The 18,825-nt window shown below is 40.4% G+C and overlaps 1 protein-coding gene across 1 annotated transcript in view; it reads left to right on the top strand.

Moving 5' to 3' along the window:
• npc1 (Niemann-Pick disease, type C1) overlaps positions 1-18,825 on the top strand; it is a 49,687-nt gene that overhangs the window by 15,238 nt on the left and 15,624 nt on the right. The window contains exons 9-20 of the mRNA XM_073045443.1: positions 121-347; positions 2,786-2,886; positions 6,734-6,836; positions 6,932-7,121; positions 8,645-8,827; positions 8,911-9,025; positions 10,982-11,109; positions 11,281-11,415; positions 12,756-12,845; positions 12,926-13,116; positions 14,253-14,368; positions 16,189-16,318. Of these exons, the coding sequence (XP_072901544.1) occupies positions 121-347; positions 2,786-2,886; positions 6,734-6,836; positions 6,932-7,121; positions 8,645-8,827; positions 8,911-9,025; positions 10,982-11,109; positions 11,281-11,415; positions 12,756-12,845; positions 12,926-13,116; positions 14,253-14,368; positions 16,189-16,318 (1,709 nt within the window). The remainder of the gene's footprint in view (positions 1-120; positions 348-2,785; positions 2,887-6,733; positions 6,837-6,931; positions 7,122-8,644; positions 8,828-8,910; positions 9,026-10,981; positions 11,110-11,280; positions 11,416-12,755; positions 12,846-12,925; positions 13,117-14,252; positions 14,369-16,188; positions 16,319-18,825) is intronic.

The following is an 18,825-nucleotide window of genomic DNA, read 5'->3' as shown; positions in this document are numbered from 1 at the left end:
CTCTGCTGAGCATATTAAGACGGCCCCGCCAACGGCCATTGTTGAGGTTTGAGGTGCATTTTGACTGTAAAATTCCATTTGTTCATTTATGACCTGTTCCAAACTTTCAATTACTTTTAGGTGTTGGATTTGCAGGATGCAATCCAGGATTTGGAGGCCTATTACAAGAACGAAAGTGTGAAGCTGCAGGACATCTGCCTGGCACCCCTGGCTCCGTATAACAATAACTGCACCATACTGAGTGTCTTGAACTACTTCCAGAACAGCCACACTGTCCTTGATCATTCTGTTGGTGATGTTTTTTATGTATATGCTGACTACCATAGTCACTTCCTGTACTGCACTAGGTAAGTGAACAAGTGTAAATAGACTAATAGTCACACTGAAATGGGGTTGGGTGATGAGATTATTGCTTCCTTCCACTGGATACCCTATTGGAAATTCGAGGCATCAAACATTAAACTGTTTGCTCATTGCTTCGTTATGTGTTTTGAGACCTTGCTGTCTGGTTTGATTAATCACAAACTGCCAGTATTTAATTTTTTTAGATCCTTGTATGGGAGAAATTTGAGTTGGACAACCCTGCCCATGTGGAGATTTCTAGTAAATAACTGCCTCATTGCCAGAACTTGCCAACAAGCACCAAAATCTTGCTTGGTAGGTGGTGAGAGGGACCATGAGATCCTTCCCAAAAGATGACAAACACCTCCAATGCAGACTGCCTTTGGGGTTGTTGTGGGGAAGAGACTTGCGCCCACTTTGCAGACAGGGTTTGTGAACGAGGTCTGGAGACAGAAGCAAAGGTTCTGGTCTTAGTTCCTAGATGCACACAGATGCCAGGTGCTGATGGAAGGCCATCTACTTGGTGAAAGATGCCATTTGGTCTGCCCAAATTGTGATCTTGCAGCACAATGAGATACTTGTAAGGGAATGCTGCTGACTGGCTCATTCCAGGTTGTGGGAGTATGTACTGAGGGATGCATTGAAACACAGTTCATCCCTCAGTACAGAATCTCTGGGCAAGGGCTACAGACTGGGGTCCTTCTGCTACTGTGCTCGGAGGGGCTGAGGTGGATTGGGAAGCACTTCAAGCATTGAGTACATCACCCCAAGAGGTCACAGGAATAGCAATGGTGCTAGTTTGTTTTTGTGAAGATAAAACTGCTGGATGTAATAGTTTTACTGTTCCTCCCTTGTATAAATTGATTAGTTGAAAATTAAGTTTTAAAAATTGAAAGTGGTGAGCCTCTGCAATGCAAGGACTAGATGAGGAAAATTGAATCATTGAGCTGGCCACATAGTTCCTCAAACTTGCTCCACTGAAAATGTGTGACTCTGCTTCCCCAGTGGTTTTTCTCTTGCTAGGTTGCTTTTCTTTCTGAAGCTCTGCTATTGGTCTGAATATATTCAAGAGAATTGCAGTCCTGAGGTAGTATTTTGCACAAGATTTAATAGCACTTGCAAAGAGAACTTGAGCAAATTTGCTGGTGCATGAGACTAGTTGGTGGTGTCCCCTGAGCTGATAACCCAAAGGTATTTTTATTGTTTAGAACAGGATGCTTTGAGGATGCCAATGCTAGGATTATTTTCACAATAGCAACTTGATGTTTCCTTCCCCAGCCCAGTCTCATCATTGATTCTCATTTCTAAATTACACCCCTACTGTACATCTCAAGTGTGAAATTGACCAAATTTACACTTTATTTCAGCAGATTACTATGTCTAGAACCCAGTTCTAGTATAGATGTTCCCAAAACATGTACGTGATGAACTTCAGTTGTCTGAAAATGTTGGAAGTGGTTAATATTTTGGGTTGGTCTGTTCTGAAGAAGGGGTTTTGACCTGAAATGTTAACCCTTTCCACAAATGTTGAATATATTGAGGACTTCCAGCCTTTTACTTGTTTCAGATTTTCAGCATCTGCAGCTTCTGAATTTCATTTTGTCTCATATGTAATCATGCTCCTTGCCAGAAATGCCTTCCAGCTGGGAATTTAGTATTCACCACCTTTAGCCTATCTGGTATTTATCTCTAGGATTTAAATCTAGCCACTTGGTATTCTGTGTTGTGTATCCTAAACTCCATAGTTCAAAGGTAGCTTTTAAATTGTGCCCAGGAATTGGACTTCAGTACAGGAAATATTTTGGTTAATATGTTATAATTGGGAAAAACTCCAACATTATCCCGCTTCCTCAGTACTAGATAGATCTGTACACCAAGTACTGACTTAACCCTCCTACCCTTTCAGGCAGTGAGTTCCTGACTGCCACAACTACTCTAGTGGGTGGGGAAGGTTGAGGGAGGAATAGATATTTGATTCTGAATCCGACCAGTTTTAGCCTTTTTCACTACTTGAAGTCCAAGAAGTGGTGTGTAAAGAGGGTTTTTTGACAAGGACAGGCCAACCAGCCCAAAAAGCTTGCCAAATTCCTATTCGGTGTTGAAATAACTATCAAGCTTAGATTTGGGAGAGGGGGTGTTGGCAATGTGACTTCCCATTTTTGTATGCAAGTTTTGAATCTGTTTCCTTAAACCTTGAGCAAGTTTGAACTTTTACTTAAACACCATTTGAAGATGGGGAGTAAGTGGAACAGTTGCACACTGTTTGTGTTAAAGGATGTGGTAGCAAGGTGGTGTTAACTGTTTGCATCTAACCAGACCTCTAATATGCCAGAGTTTCTGCTTTAACCTCAGTATAACTTAACTTCAAAATTTGGCTCTTTAATGACAGGATATTGTTTTGCTTTCAATGCTGTCTCTAAAACAATCATGATCGAATTTTCAGGGCTCCAGCTTCACTCAACGACACAACTAAGCTTCATGACCCATGTTTGGGAACATTTGGTGGTCCAGTTTTTCCGTGGTTAGTTGTAGGAGGATACAATGGTAAGCAGAATCTGCAACTCCAGTTCCATTGTACTGTTTCAATTCACACTTAGCTGTACTGGTTAGAGTTCCCCTTCATTAGAAATGTGTTAGTTTGTTTTTGGTGTTAACACACTTTAACTACATTTGCATTATCACTTGGATACAGTGAAGATCTTTGCATGCAATCCATACAGATAATTTCACTGTAATAGTGCATTGGGGTCCTGTGGTCATTAAGGACCTTTACCACCTGGTACATGCCCTCCTCTCATTACTACCATCAACGAGGAGGTACAGGAGCCTAAAGCTCACTCAACGAGTCAGGAATGGTGTTTTCCAGTCCATTTAATTTATGAACACTACCTCATTATTCCTCTCTTTGCAGTAATCATTTTTGTAACTTTATCTTTGCACTGTACTGCTGCTACAAAATACAAACTTCATAATCTGAAGTCAGTGATGAATGATTCTGGTTACAAGGGGATAAACAACACAATGCAGAATATAATGCCAAAAGATGCAAGGTCAAGTCTGTTTTATCTAACCAGAGGATGTAATCCATTTTTCAATCTAAAATTGAAATATTATAGATGTGGAATTATTAAAATGTTGGATTGTAATGAGGCTGTGCAGTAACAAGTAGCAATGTTCTGGGTATGTAATCTTAAAATATCTGCTTTAATTAGTTTCACACGTGTGGTTCTAATTTTGTGGTAAAGGCCAGTGGTGGAGTAGTTAAATTTGTAATTGAATCAGGAACTGTCAGAAATGTTGCTGAGAATAAAACATTCCTCAAACATAACTAGAAGAGAAATGAACTCTCTGATTCCAGCCTGTTGGTCGCTGGGCTTTCTCTTAATTTCCTGGGCTGTTTTTCCTGTCAGTTGCAGGAACCACATTTATGTCTGGAAATCAAGAGGCTTGTTTAATTTGGCATTGTTTGGCATGAACTCGATAGGCCAAAGGGTCTGTACAGTTCTGATCTAATCCATTTAAAAGTCTCTTTAAAATTTTAAGCTTTTGTGATTTAAAATTGACATAACACAATTTATCAGCCAGCTACAAAGTAATCACTGTTCCACAAATGCCATGAATCTAATTATGCCAAGCTGCTGGTGCTGTATTGAAATGTGGGTTGTATGCATTGCAGCTTGAATGCCATAACACAACTTTTGTTTTCAGTGATCCAAGTAGGTGGTGAGAAACTTGAGTCAGTCGTTTTCTGCAACAGTAATGAGAAATGGAGTTTTGAATTGTCAATTCTAGCTTTTCCCTGTGGCTGCCTATGTGCTATTTCCTATTTATTTCAGACAAGCTAGATCAGATTAAGTGATGATTCACTCGGTCCCTAACTGGGCCAATGATCCAGAAAGGTTGCGATCCAGAGGTCTGAGTTCCAGTCCCACCACGGCAGCTGTGGAACTTTGATTTTGTAAGCAATAGGGCAGAAATGGCTCGTACAAGAGTGCATAATTTTGAGGTGATTGGAGAAAAGTTTAGGGGGAATGTCTAGTAGGCTTTTAGAGAGTGGGTGAATGGAACACACTGCTGGAGTAGAGGCAGACACCTTGGGGACATTTAAAAGACTTAAGCACATGGAAGACAGAAAAATGGAGGGCTATGTGTCAGTGAAGGGTTGTATAGATCTTGGGGTGGGTTAACATTGAGAGCCAGAGGGCCTATACTGAGCTCTACAGTTCTGTGTTGTAATCTAATCATCAGTGATTATCACCTCTAGTTGATTATGGTTTTTGCAACTCGTGTGGCTCCAAGCTTCAGGCTGGTAAAGCTGCTGGTCTGTGAGTTCAGACCTGCCAATGCAGTTGACTTTCTAAATGCCTCCTGAAATGGCCCAGCAGGCTTCAATTCAAGAGCTGTGAGTTGTTGATTGCCACCCACACAGGCATTCTCTTCCCTCTCCCATCAGGCAGAAGATGCAAAAGCCTGAAGCATGTACCATTGGGTTCAAAGGCAGCTACGATTTCATTGTTATAAGAATGCTGAACAAGTACCCTAGTGTGATAAGATGGATTCCTGGCCTCACAATCTATCTCTATAATCTTGCACTTTATTATCTGCCTGCACTGTACTTTCTCTGTAGCTGTTACACATTGTAATGGCTTTTCCCTTCTTCTGCCTCAATGCACTGTAATGAATTGATCGGTATGCAAGACATGTCAATAAACCAGTTTCAATTCCTTTTGCCCAGATCCTGAGAAAGTAGTTTGTGAATCTACATCAAGGATTCTGTGCAGCAGCTGTTATGCAAAAAGTCTTGAAAGATTAGGAATTTAATTTCATGTTGAAAGCATGTGCTCCTCCATCCCAGCACCTTGAATAGAAGGGCCAGTGACCAAACTGCTGTCTCACAGAATCAGAGATTCTGGTTCAATTGAGGACATTATTCTCTGCAATGTAGGAGATACAGGGTTACTCCTCTTCAGTGGAGGTATGGCTTATATAAAATCACGAGGGGCACAGATAGCGAGAAAGCACATGGCCTTTATCTCCAAAGAGGAGGTGCTTGAAGAATGAGGGTATAGGTTTACAATCAGAAATGAGATTTAAAATGGACATTAGGACAGCTTCTTCACAAGAGTGGTGTTTGTAACAAGCTGCCATAAATAGAACATAGAACAGTACAGGCCCTTCAGCCCATGATGTAGAGCTGACCTTTTAAACCTACCTTAAGATCAATCTAGCCCTTTCCTCATTAGCCCTTCATTTTCTTTCACCCATTGAGGAAGGACATTCTTGCTATTGAGGGAGTGCAGCGTAGGTTCACAAGGTTAATTCCCGGAATGGCGGGACTGTCATATGTTGAAAGATTGAAGTGACTGGGCTTGTATACACTGGAATTTAGAAGGATGAAAAGGGATCTGATTGAAACATATAAGATTATTAAGGGATTGGACACGCTGGAGGCAGGAAGCATGTTCCCGCTGATGGGTGAATCCAGAACTAGAGGCCACAGTTTAAGAATAAGGGGTAGGCCATTTAGAACTGAGATGCGTAAGAACTTTTTCACCCAGAGAGTGGTGGATATGTGGAATGCTCTGCCCCAGAAGGCAGTGGAGGCCAAGTCTTTGGATGCATTCAAGAGAGAGTTAGATAGAGCTCCCATGATCACAGTGTATGGTGGTGCTGGCTAGAAGGGACAAATGGCCTACTCCTGCACCTACTGTCTATTGTCTATTTGCCTATATGTCTCTTGCATGTCCCTAATATATCCATCTCTACCATCACTCCTGGCACTTGCCACTTTTTGAAAAACCTCCTACCCCCGTACTTCAGCTTAAGTTGTGCCTTCCCATATGATCCATTGGACACTGAGGTAAAGTTGTCTATGCCTCTTACCTTGTATACCTCTATCAAATTGCCTGTCATCCTCCTGTGCTCTACCTTTCCTCAGTGGTTGAGGTAGCAATATTTTAAAACCATCCAGTACATGGACAGGAGAGGGGTTAGAGGGCTATGAGCCAAATATGGTTAGGTGGGACTAGCTTGCTGGGCCAGTCAAGATTGATCAGTTGGGCTGAATGGCCTGTTTATATGCTGTACAAGTCCAATTTGATTTTTAACAAATCCTGACCTTAAGCTTTAGGTCCCCTGCCCTGCCCCCCAATCACATGGGGAGCTCCAGTTTCTTCCATATCCTAAAGATATGCAGGTGGCTGTAAATTGTCCCTGGCATATAGGTGAGTGTCATGATCTGTGTGGGTTGAAGGGCCTGTTTCTGTACTGAACCTCTCCTTCTGTACTGTGGGGAAGAGGAGTAACTGTTCAACTGAATCCCAGAATGCAGGCTATTTGACCAAGCAACGTGTCAATTTTGTATAATGCTGATGTCTTTAAAATCCCACAGATGAAGATTATAACAATGCAACGGCACTGGTGATTACCTTCCCTGTAAATAATTTTCACAATGACACTGAAAAACTGAATAAAGTCTTGGCTTGGGAGAAAATGTAAGTAACTCGTCATTGAATAACTTTTCTACTTCTATAATTAAACATATCAATCAAATTCCTGCAAATAGAGTTTAATTTAATTCTCTCTTCAGGTTTGTTGAATTTCTGAGGAGTTATAATAATTCCAACTTGAGTATTTCATTCTCTTCTGAACGGAGTATCGAAGATGAAATAAACCGTGAGAGTAACAGTGATGTCAAAACGGTTCTTATCAGCTACGTTATCATGTTTCTGTACATCTCCATCGCCTTGGGGCACATAAAGAGCTGCATGAATTGCCTGGTGAGTGAAGCAGGCAGATATCCTCATTGCGTTGCTGTTTTGGGTGGGGGTATAATCAATTGTGTAACTGAAATGATTAGGCAAAAATGCTGATTCTAAAAGGTAATGATTTCCCCAGATTGGTGGCTTGCAGTGGTGAAAATTTTAAATTGCTATTCCACCAAGTGTTAGAGTGCAGGTAGACAATAAGCTACAAGGCAGGTTGAGGAGGTGTAGCAAACTAGGAGACTTTTCAAGACAATGGGATAGAAGTTGTCCTTGAGCTGGTGGTACCTGTTTTCAAGTTTAATTCTATTGGCACTGTTTGTTTGTGTAGATTCACTTTGAATCTACTCTGGTGAATACCTAACAGGACCAGACCTAATCCCCTGTGACTGCACCAAATGCTGTCCCTCAGTCCATGTTAGAAACAAAGCTGGTTACCGTAGATTCCGTACTACAGAGCGCACCTGATTAAAAGCCGCAGGCTCTAATTTTAGAAAGAAAATCAATTTTGTACTTGTACAAGCCGCACCGGATTTTAAGCCGCAGGTGTCCCACGTTGTAATATGAGATATTTACACAGAAAGATATTACACGTGAGGATTTTTTAACTTTTAATTAAATCCGTATGGTAACTTAAACAAATACATATTGCAAATGCTTTTTTTCGAACCGTGCCTGTAACACGGCTACTCTTAAATATACATACGTATCGGTAACACACAAATTACGTTGCGTATACTTTTTTACTGAACAGTGCACGAACAACATTCCAATATCTCCTAACGACTGGTAAAAAAATATATACTGCAGCCTACCAGGAAAAGTTATTGATCGCCTTTAACTTAAAAGCTGCATCATCGCGCGGGTCCAATGCGCTCGCCCTCTCCTTTCCGTTTATCGCAAACCGGTATTTTCCCCACAAGACGCGGCGAAACCGGATGTGACGTCATAGCATCCCGGGATGTAGTACAGAAAACAAATATACTTAAAACACTTCTAACTTTAACTAGAAAATACTAACAAATGAATTACTAAGCGAAAATATTATAAACTAAATAACTGCCATAAAGGCAGCACAATGCTTTTCTTCGAGTATTTTCCATGTTGATGAGGGTGAGTACAAATGACTGATTTACAATAATTTAATTGTGAAAGTGTGCTTGATTTATCGTACAATTTCATTGGACCTCTTTGAACTACTCATCAATTTTATTGGTCTACTGTTACGAGGCAAAATGTTTTTGGCAGCATGAAAAAAAACCATGCATTAGCCGCACCGTAGTAAAGGCCGCAGTGTTCAAAGCTGTTCAAAGCGTGGGAAAAAAGTAGCGGCTTATAATCCGGTATCTATGGTACTTCCACCATGATGATCAAAAGCCATCCATGACCCAGAGTTTGGGAATCTCAGTGTGTTGTGCCTTAGTGGCTAGCTCCTTGCTTGTAAATAAGTGCACTAGCTCCAGAGGAGAACTTTGTTCAAATTTTATGGATAACAAGTTGGATTAATAAGTTTGCATTGACCTGTTGCTGTTGTCTAGGTGGACTCTAAGATTTCTCTCGGAATGGCTGGCATTGTGATTGTGCTGAGCTCAGTGGCCTGTTCGCTGGGGATCTTTAGCTATGCCGGGATCCCCCTCACACTGATCGTGATCGAAGTCATCCCTTTCCTGGTGCTGGCGGTCGGTGTAGACAACATCTTCATCATTGTTCAGACATTTAGGGTATTACTGTTGATCACAATTTTTTAATGTTCCACATGATTAACTTGATTGGGCTCCTGATCACACTCCTTTCCTCTCTGCAGAGAGACAAACGACTGCTTGATGAGTCACTTGACCAACAGATTGGCAGAGTTCTGGGTGAGGTGGCACCAAGTATATTCCTGTCATCCTTTTCTGAGACGGTGGCATTCTTCCTGGGTATGTCTGATAGTCTTGTATATAGCATGGCTGACAGAATTACATGAGGTCTTGCTCTTTTGAATACTGCAAAATCTGCACTGGTTTAAGTTGGAAACTTGATCAGCAACCAGGAAATTAAATTTCTTGTGGTTCAAGGGGTGTGTATGTTTTGTTTAGTCGCATTGGTTGCCAGTTCCGTATGTGACATGGAAAGGAAATTAACTTAACCCAACTCCATTCACTCCTCACAATGGGACACCTTCCCAACCGTTCCGATCTGCTCACCTATGCAGCTTATTTGGCTCCATGTTCGATTCCTCCCATATTAGATTCCGTCATCTGCAGCTCTTTGTCACCACCTCTAGCCTCTGTATTCCTACACTCTCCTCCTCCCTCTGCTTATTGTCCCTCCCGCACAGATTGCCAGCTTTTGTTCCAGCCTTTCCTTTCTCTTTATACTGGCACCTTGCCTCTACTCGATCTAGATGAATGTCTCGAGCCAAAGTATCAACTGTCGATTTCCCCCACAGATGCTGCCTGACCTGAGCAGTTGTTTTGCTCTTGGTCCAGCCATACTTGGGCCCAATTTGACACTAGAGGCTTAACACTTCATCCCTTCCTATAGAATGGGAGAGGAAATGGTAGAAATAAGCTTAAACATTAAAAGGTAACTTTTAAAGGTAGTGTGAAAATTACCAGGGTAAATGTAGACCAGTAGTATTGCCTCATCTTTGAGAAACTAGAGGGCTGTGGCTATCTGAAATGAAATGTTTCCAGTCACTGGAAGTATTGACATCTTTTAGAGATTAGATCAGTTGGGAAAATTTTGTAGAATTGTCTAATGCATATTTGTGGAAAGCCCACTAATGGGCAATATGCCCTCATTGTCAGAGAAATCTAGATACTAGCACTGCTTCTAGGTCACTAATATATGATAGCCAATTGGGCATATCCTTGCAGCCTGAGAGACAGATTTACTCTGACTGTCACCAATCTCCAATCATCTAATGCTCCCATACCATGAATTTCTGTGCACTAGTCTTTAAAGATGCATTGCTAATTTTTTTTCCCCTTCTATCAACTCTTCACGTTTCCAAGTTAACTCTTTATCAACCCTGTCTTCAGATTTATAGCTTTCACTGAAGTCACCACAACAGCTAGGGAGTATGTGCTCCAGAAAGCTGAATGGCTGATTACCAAAAGCAGTTAATGAACATTGGCCTTGTCAATGATGGTGGAAACAAAAGATGAACAAATACCTTGATATGGTACAATTACAAAGTTGAGTCTGTCATCTGCACAAGTACTTGTATGCATAGGAACAATAAAAAAAAAACTTGTAGACTATCATCTGGCACTGTGTCAGCAAACAGACTTAACATAAATTTTACACAAGTAGAACGAAGTCTGCAGTGCAAAATGGTCAGTGTTGCTACACTTGGGTACTGTTCAGGGTTGTGCCATTTAGTTCAAGAACCAAATGGTTGAAGGGAAGTAGCTATTCCTGAACCTGGTGGTGTAGGACTGCAGGATTTTGTCTCCTGCTCAGTGGTAGCTGTGAGAATATTGCATGGCCCAGATAGTGGGGGTCTTTAGGTATTGTCTTGAGATGGTACCCATTGTAGGTGGGGAAGGATGTACTCATGAAATATTGGGCCAGGTCCTCTACTCTGCAGCTTTTTGCACTCCTATCATTCAATTTCACTATCCTGAGACAACAGAAACCCTTAGATTCTCCTGAATAAGCAGGAAAATGGTAACACAGAACCAGGGGCTGGTGGAATAGCAGACACATGGGAGCTGAAAATTAATCCTTCAATAGGAGCATTTGCATGTCAGTAGGGAAGACAAAAATAAGAATCTTCAAAGAGAAAAAGAATAAATCTTGGGTGAATTGTTTCTTTTTAAAGAACATCAGCATAATTAAACTGGATTTTTGAATTTATGTCAGAAACACTTTAACTTCCTTTTCAGGTTCCTTGTCCACAATGCCAGCAGTTCGTACCTTCTCCCTATTCGCAGGGATGGCTGTGTTCATAGACTTCCTACTCCAGATATCCTGTTTTGTTAGTCTCTTTGGGCTGGATATCCAGCGGCAGGAGGTGAGAAGATTCTTGGCACTTGGCAATAGGGTACTACAACCCCAAACAGTCTTCCACCTACTGAGCTACTCTGTCCTAACTGTTCTGCGTGCTTATTGGAAATCTAACCTTTAGCATCTTTGTTAGTTTGTGGCACGCTTGTTCACTAACATTTGAATGTTTCATTTGCAGAGTAACCGGATGGATATAGTGTGTTGTGTGAAACATAAGAGGGCTAATACAGATCATTCTGAAGAACTTCTCTTCAGATGCTTCAAGTATATCTATGCTCCATTTTTGTTAACCAATTGGGTGCGACCCATTGTGGTAAGTACTGAATGTGAAGAGCTTTGGAGTGTTGCCATTAGGTCAACAGATAACTGTTTTGGTGGAGTATAATGTGGTAAATTTATGTCCCTGTGATAATAGACACCTGACCATTTGTGAAATACAACAAGCTTGAACGTTGATTATCACAACTCAATAAAGATCCTTGTGGATTGGTTATGGAGGTGGAGAGTTTTAAGGATGAGGAATTTTAACATACGAACACAATGCTGGAAGAACTCAGCAGGTCAGACAGCATCCATGAGAAAAGAGTAGCCAACGTTTCGGGCCGAGACCCTTCATCAGGACCCTTCATTCATTCCTGATGAAGGGTCTTGGCCTAAAACGTTGGCTACTCTTTTGTCACGGATGCTGCCTGACCTGTTGAGTTCTTCCAGCGTTGTGTTCATATTCTTTGATCCGCAGCATCTGCAGTTGCTTTTTTGGGAATTTTAACATGTTCTGAGCAAGCTGGAGGATGAGCGCTTTGGACTAGGATCTAGGTTACAGTGAGGAATGTTTGGCCAGGAGGCTCCTAAAACAACTAAATTCACAAACAAACCTTTTTTTTTTAACCTGGCTCTGCTCTGCTGTTAGAGAAGATGTCCAGTTTTAGGTCAGACAGCTGAATGACAGCACAGCCCCCCACTTGCAAACAGTGGCCAAGGACTAGTTTGGGGCCATAAGTGCCTGCCTCATTTGGCAGGAATATCTGTTACTTCAAATGATTTGTCAGTGAGGCTTGCCATCGTTCTGTATCTAGTTTTAATGGAGGTAGTATCTCAGAGTAACATATCCTATCCCTTTAGGAGTGCGCATGGAATTTTGAGACAGTTGTTTGGGTCCAGTTGATGAACCACATCTGTCTTACAGTCTTTAGTTGATGGCAACAGCTTTTGAAATCAACTTTACAGAAAATTATGCAGCAATTACTAGATGCTGGAATTGAGTTAGCCTTTTCATGACATAGCCCCTAGTCAATGTCAGAATTGTATTTAGTATCACTGGTATATGTTGTGAACTTAAGTTTCCATGAGGGTTAAATACCTAAGAGTCTTGAATGTCAATATGTCCTTGGTGGGCAGGGCTGTGCCTCTGGATCTGGGTCTAAAACCCTCTGCAGCCTCTCGTGATCTTGTGCATTGGAGCCTCCATACCAGGCTGTGATACAGCCAGTCAGGATGCTCTCCACATCTGTAGCCATTTGCTAGTCTTTGCTTACATTGTTGGTGAAATCATTGGATCAGCTGGGTTGTGTGGTTTTTGTCATACTTTACTGGTTTCTAACATTCAGACTGTTCACTATCCTTGTCTAATGCATCTGCATTTCTTCTCCCTAGATATCAGTATTTGTTGCAGTCCTGTCATTCAGCATTGCAGTAGTAAACAAAGTTGAGATTGGATTGGCCCAGAGTTATTCTATGCCTGATGTAAGTACAGTGACTGAACTGTATTTAATAACCTCTTTATTACATTGATGCGCTTGTAATTATGAACTCCCCATCCTTAGGACTCCTACCTCCTTGATTACTTTGCATCGATGAACAGATACTTCCATGCAGGTCCTCCTGTCTACTTTGTGGTTGAAGAAGGACATAATTATACCTCCTTTGAGGGCCAAAACTCAGTGTGTGGTGGTGTCGGCTGTAACAACAACTCTCTTGTCCAACAAGTCTACAATGCTGCGATGCTGAGTAACTAGTAAGTTCTGTCAAAGGATCACATTTGTAGAACAATACAGGCTTGGATTTTGTGCCAATCTTTTAACCTTCTCCAAGGTCAATCTAATCCTTCATTTTCAGACAGCCCTCCATTTTTTCTTTCATCCATGTGCCTATCTAAAAGTCCCTTGTATGTTCCTAATGTATCTGCCTCTACCACCATCTCTGAGAAGGCATTCCACACAACTATTGAAGTGGAAGAATTTGATCAAGCACGTATACATTGCCTCTCATCTTTCTGTTATGGAAAGAAATCAGTTAATGTTTTGGGTCAAGGGACCCTTCCTGTAATGGAGGAGTGGGGGAATGTGGGTTGCTGGGAAGAAAGGAATTAGCTGAATTAGTTAATACAGATCGGGGGTGGGGGGGGGGTAGGCGTGAGTGCTGAATGTTGGCAAGGAATTGAAGAATTGGGCAAGAAAGATAATAGAGGAATTAAGTGGTTGGAAAATTCTATGTCCATTCCAGAGAATTACTAAGTGCCCAAGTGGAAAATATTCCAGTTAAGGTTGGGCTTCACCGTACAGGTGGTTCAGGAAGGGGAAGGCAATGCAGGTTGGAACACTCCTGCAGATAGCATGCGCATATTCTGTGAATTGCTTTCTCTGTGAAATGGACTGCTGTCAGAAAGTACTAAATTAGGGCTGGCTTGTTAATTTTGTACAGTGTACATCGTCAATAGAAGTTCTGGTCCTAGAATGAATGAATCTGTTCCTTGGAGTAAATGAATTTTGGAGCCAGTATGTTGGCAGACTGATCCATGTAACTTGAATGCCTGAGTTTAGAAGTATTCTCAGAACAGACATCTTCTCCCTCAGCTTAAGTTTTATAGGTTGGAATACCTACCTTACTCTCCAATAGATTATTATTTTTTAAACAATCTTGTAGAATCCTTGCAAATCACAAACCTGTAGTGCAGAAGCCACAATAGTGCATTGTCTTGCAGGATATCACATTAACTTTGCCTAATTTAAAATTTCCCACCTCACTGTTCCTTAACCCATTCATCTACTTGTCTAGGTACCTGCCCCACTGCCACTTTTATAAATGTGAATTTTTTTTGAATATGTGCTATGACTGTTTTAACTAGTTTTGAAACATTTTCATTTTCCTCAGCACGAAAATAGGTTTCCCACCATCTTCCTGGATTGATGATTACTTTGACTGGGTGAAGCCACAATCGACCTGCTGTAGAGTGTACAATAATACAGAGAACTTCTGCAATGCGACAGGTAAAACTGCATGAACATTTCCACAAGGCAACATTGCTGCTCTATAAAACTCTGCTTTAGAATATGATTGCAGTGTTGTTTAGTTCTAGTCATCTCATGGGTTGTGGAAGTTTTAGAGGGGGTGCAGAGGAGACTTACCAGGGTGCTGCCTAGATTAGAGAGCATGTCTTATGAGGAAATGTTGAACAAGTTAAGGAGCAAAGGAGGATGAGAAGCAACTTCAGGTATAAAGATTATAAGAAGCATTTTATACATTTGGACAGCCAGATACATTTTTCCCCCTCAGGGTAGAAATGGCTAATATGAGGAGGCACAATGTTAAGGTGATTGGAGGAGAATATAGAGGGTATTGTCAGAGGTATGTTATTTTTTTTAAGAGTGGTGGATGTATGGAATGCTGCCGGGATTGCTGGTAGAGGCAGAAATGTTCAGAACATAATGAAAGAGAAGCGGAGGGCTATGTGGGAGTGAAGCTCTAGATTGATCTTGGTTAAAAGGTTGGCACAATATTGTGGGCTACAGGGCCTGTATGCTCCAAGTGGACTGCTGATTCTGTTAGTGAAACAGAAGGAATTAATTTGAAATATGAAAGATTAGCTTTATTTCTCACATGTACATCAAAACTTGCAGTGAAGTGTGTTTTGTGTCAAATCAAATTAGTGAGGATTGTGCTAGGCTTCAGGTGCCAACAGGGTATACCCACAGTACATCTTTGGAACGTGGGAAGAAACCCATACAGTCACAGAAAGAACATGCAAACTCCTTATGGAACCCCAATCAGTGATTGCTGGTTGGTGCTATAGAATAACGCACTAACTGCTACACTACCCTGCCACCTCACCTTCCACATGAAGTTGGGGTCCTTTGAGGGTGGGGGGGGGGGGGAATTACTCCTGTACTGAGTACATAAGGGAAATGGATGTTCAGATTGTAACCTCCCAATTTTGGGGAAAGAGTTGAAGGACTTTGACTTTGACCTTTGGATCTGTACTGACCTGTCAAACATAAGGCCTGCAGTACGACTGGGGGAGAGAATGCAAAAGAAGTCACACCCTAGAAATTGGATTGGAGAACCATTTTCTACATATATCAAACCTGGAAATACTTGATCTGTGCCCATTTCTGGCAGTCCTGCCAACTGTACAGGGCACTTCTGTTATATCTCAGCATGGGAATAACTTTTTTTGCACTTGTTGCTTGATGACAAATCTGGCCAAATGTTCATAGGAAATGTCTGTGTGGAGTTGTGTATTCTCCCTGTGACTGTGGTCTCCTATGGTATTTTTATCGCACAGGAGTGTACGTGAGTGGTAGAATGTGGCGAGGATAGAGTACAAAACTGATGGGAGATGAGGATGGTCCAGACTGACATGGGGGTTATTTTGCGAAACACTCCATGTTTGAAGGGAACATCATTGTTTCATGCCAGTAGAACAGAGTGAAGCACATTTCCATCAGTTTGATTTAGTGCATCTGTACTATTTCCCCTGTATTCCCTTGCCTGAATTCTCTTCTTTCCCCTCCCTGTCACCACCTGTCTCCATTGACCTTGCACCAACCACCTTCAATGCAGGAGAAGATAAATTGGAGAAATTGCCACCAGTTAAAATGCATATGCCCTTTCATAGTGTTGGACATGTCACGGTACAGATAGGGTAAGACCCTGTTCTGTAGGTTTGTCTCGGAGTTGATTGGTTCCTGTCACAATATCGCTTAAGCCTTGTCTGTAGTGGTGCTCTAAGATTGTAGCTTGACTGTGATGTCCAGGTATGGGTGGATATAGAAGAATGTAGGAGACTAACCACAGTTTTCCCTTGTAGTTCAAAATCCAGAGTGTGTTCGCTGTCGTCCACTGAACCAAGAGGGGAAGCAAAGACCATATGGTGAAGACTTCATGATGTTTCTCCCCATGTTTCTGTCTGACAACCCCAATCCAAAATGTGCCAAAGGGTAAGGACATCCAATCTTCAGTAGATAAGGTGCCTTTTCAGCAAAGTCATCATCTGTAATCCTTGGACTTGAATTTCACAACTTGTTTAATTAACCCAGTTCACCTTGGTTGTTACTGTTGAAGTTTGTAAGCATCCTAGGTTTGTGTGGTCAAGCTGTAAAGTGAGTCACTTTGGCACACGTAACCAATAGCTGTACCACAGTGCAACTTCTATTACCTGCTGCTTGGCATCTGTTGATGGCAAGTGAACCATCCAAAGTTATAGGTTGCACTTAGAATGTACTGGAGCTGTACGCATCCAGACAACCAGTATAAAGTTTAAACCATGTAACACAGTTAACTGACTTAGTAGCCTCATAAACATTGCTCCCACCGCTAGTTAGTGTGCCACCTATAATGCACTGCAGCCATAACCAAGGTAACGCTGCATAGCAGTAGATACCCATGACCTATATTATAGAACAGATGGTACCTGCTGTTCCCAGCCAGTTGGACAGTTGAAATTGTGTTGGATACAGTAAATGTGGGCTATGTTGTCCTTCCATACTGGATTGGCTTATCAAATTGGCAATTCAGGATCCATTTCCTTTTCAAATCTTTTTATTAGTTTTTTGAAAAAAAACAGAAGAAAAATATTGTTACAAGACATTTGAGAGTACATAATAGATTGATAAACATTCAAATATATATTGATCCATACATAGAATCTCTCAAACTCATATAATAATATAAATGATTAAGAAAAACCCCCCCCAAAACAAAAAAAAAACAACTAAATAGAAAAAGAAAACTAACCAACATGGGCAATCGCATAATGTTATATATATACAGTAGTGCCTATGACTCCCAACCTCCATCCACACAATTCAGGATAGTGACAATAAGGTTCAGGATCAGACCGTTTAATTCATATGAAAATGCTGGATAAATGGTCTCCAAGTTTCCTCAAATTTAACTGAAGGATCGAAAACCACACTTCTAATTTTTTCTAAACTTAAACAGGAAATAGTTTGGGAAAACCACTGAGATACTGTTGGAGGATTGGCTTCTTTCCAATTCAGTAAAATGGATCTTCTAGCCATTAGTGTAATAAATGCAATCATTCGTTGGAATGAAGCGGATAAACACTTATTATCCATCATTGGTAGGCCAAAAATTGCAGTAAAAGGGTGTGGTTGGAGATTAATATTTAAAACTCTTGAAATAATATTAAAAATATCTTTCCAATAGTTATGTAGGCAAGGACAAGACCAAAACATATGAGTCAACGAAGCTATATCAGAATGACATCTATCACAGGTTGGATTAACATACGAGTAAAATCGAGCAAGTTTATCTTTAGACATATGAGCTCTGTGTACGACCTTAAATTGTATTAGAGTATGTTTAGCACATATAGAGGATGAGTTTACCAATAATAAAATTTTTTCCCATTGCTCAGTAGAAATAGGGCAATGCAGTTCTTCCTGCCATTCCTTCTTAATTTTTTCAGATATATCTGGTTGTAGATTCATAATCATATTATAAATGATAGCAACAAGACCCTTTTGACAAGGATTAAGAGCTAAAATTCTTTCTGTAATGTCCAATGGACATTCTTTCGAAAAAGACTTTAGTTCATTATATAAAAAATTTCTAATTTGTAGATATCTAAAAAAATGGGTTTTAGATAAATTATATTTATTAGATAATTGTTCGAAGGACATAATGTTGTCATCCAAAAACAGATCACGAAAACATGTTATACCTTTTGTTTTCCATAAATAAAAGGCTTGATCTATGGAAGATGGTCGAAAAAAGTAATTAGCTGTTATAGGGCTTGACAGTATAAACTTATTCAAACCAAAAAATTTACGAAATTGAAACCAGATTCGTAATGTATACTTGACTATAGGATTAGTTATCTGTTTATTCATTTTAAATAACGAAAAGGGAAGTGAAGATCCTAAGATTGAAATCAATGAGAAATCTTGCACAGATTTACATTCCAAATTTACCCATTGTGGGCCAGCAACTGTAGTCGATTCTTGTGTCCAAAATATCAAATACCGTATATTAACTGCCCAATAGTAAAATCTTAAGTTTGGTAGAGCCAAACCGCCCTCCTTCTTAGGCTTCTGTAAATATTTTTTAGCTAACCTAGGATTTTTGTTCTGCCACAAATACGACGATATTTTAGAATCAACTGTATCAAAAAAAGATTTAGGAATAAAAATTGGTAATGCTTGAAATAGGTATAAAAATTTAGGTAGTATCATCATCTTAATGGCATTAATTCTACCTACCAAAGACATAGATAGTGGGGACCACCTATTAGCAAGTTGCTTAATTTGATCTATTAAAGGCAAAAAATTAGTTTTAAATAAATCTTTATGTTTTTTAGTAATTTTAATACCTAAATAAGTAAAATAGTCTGTAACAATTCTATATGGTACCCGATTATAAATTGGAGTATGCATATTTAATGGAAAAAGTTCACTCTTATTAAAATTCAATTTATACCCAG

This window comes from Hemitrygon akajei, chromosome 1 (genome assembly GCF_048418815.1).
Source record: "Hemitrygon akajei chromosome 1, sHemAka1.3, whole genome shotgun sequence".
Taxonomy (NCBI): Eukaryota; Metazoa; Chordata; class Chondrichthyes; order Myliobatiformes; family Dasyatidae; genus Hemitrygon; species Hemitrygon akajei.
Note: the sequence above shows the minus strand (reverse complement) of the source record. Positions and strands in the feature narration are given on the sequence as shown.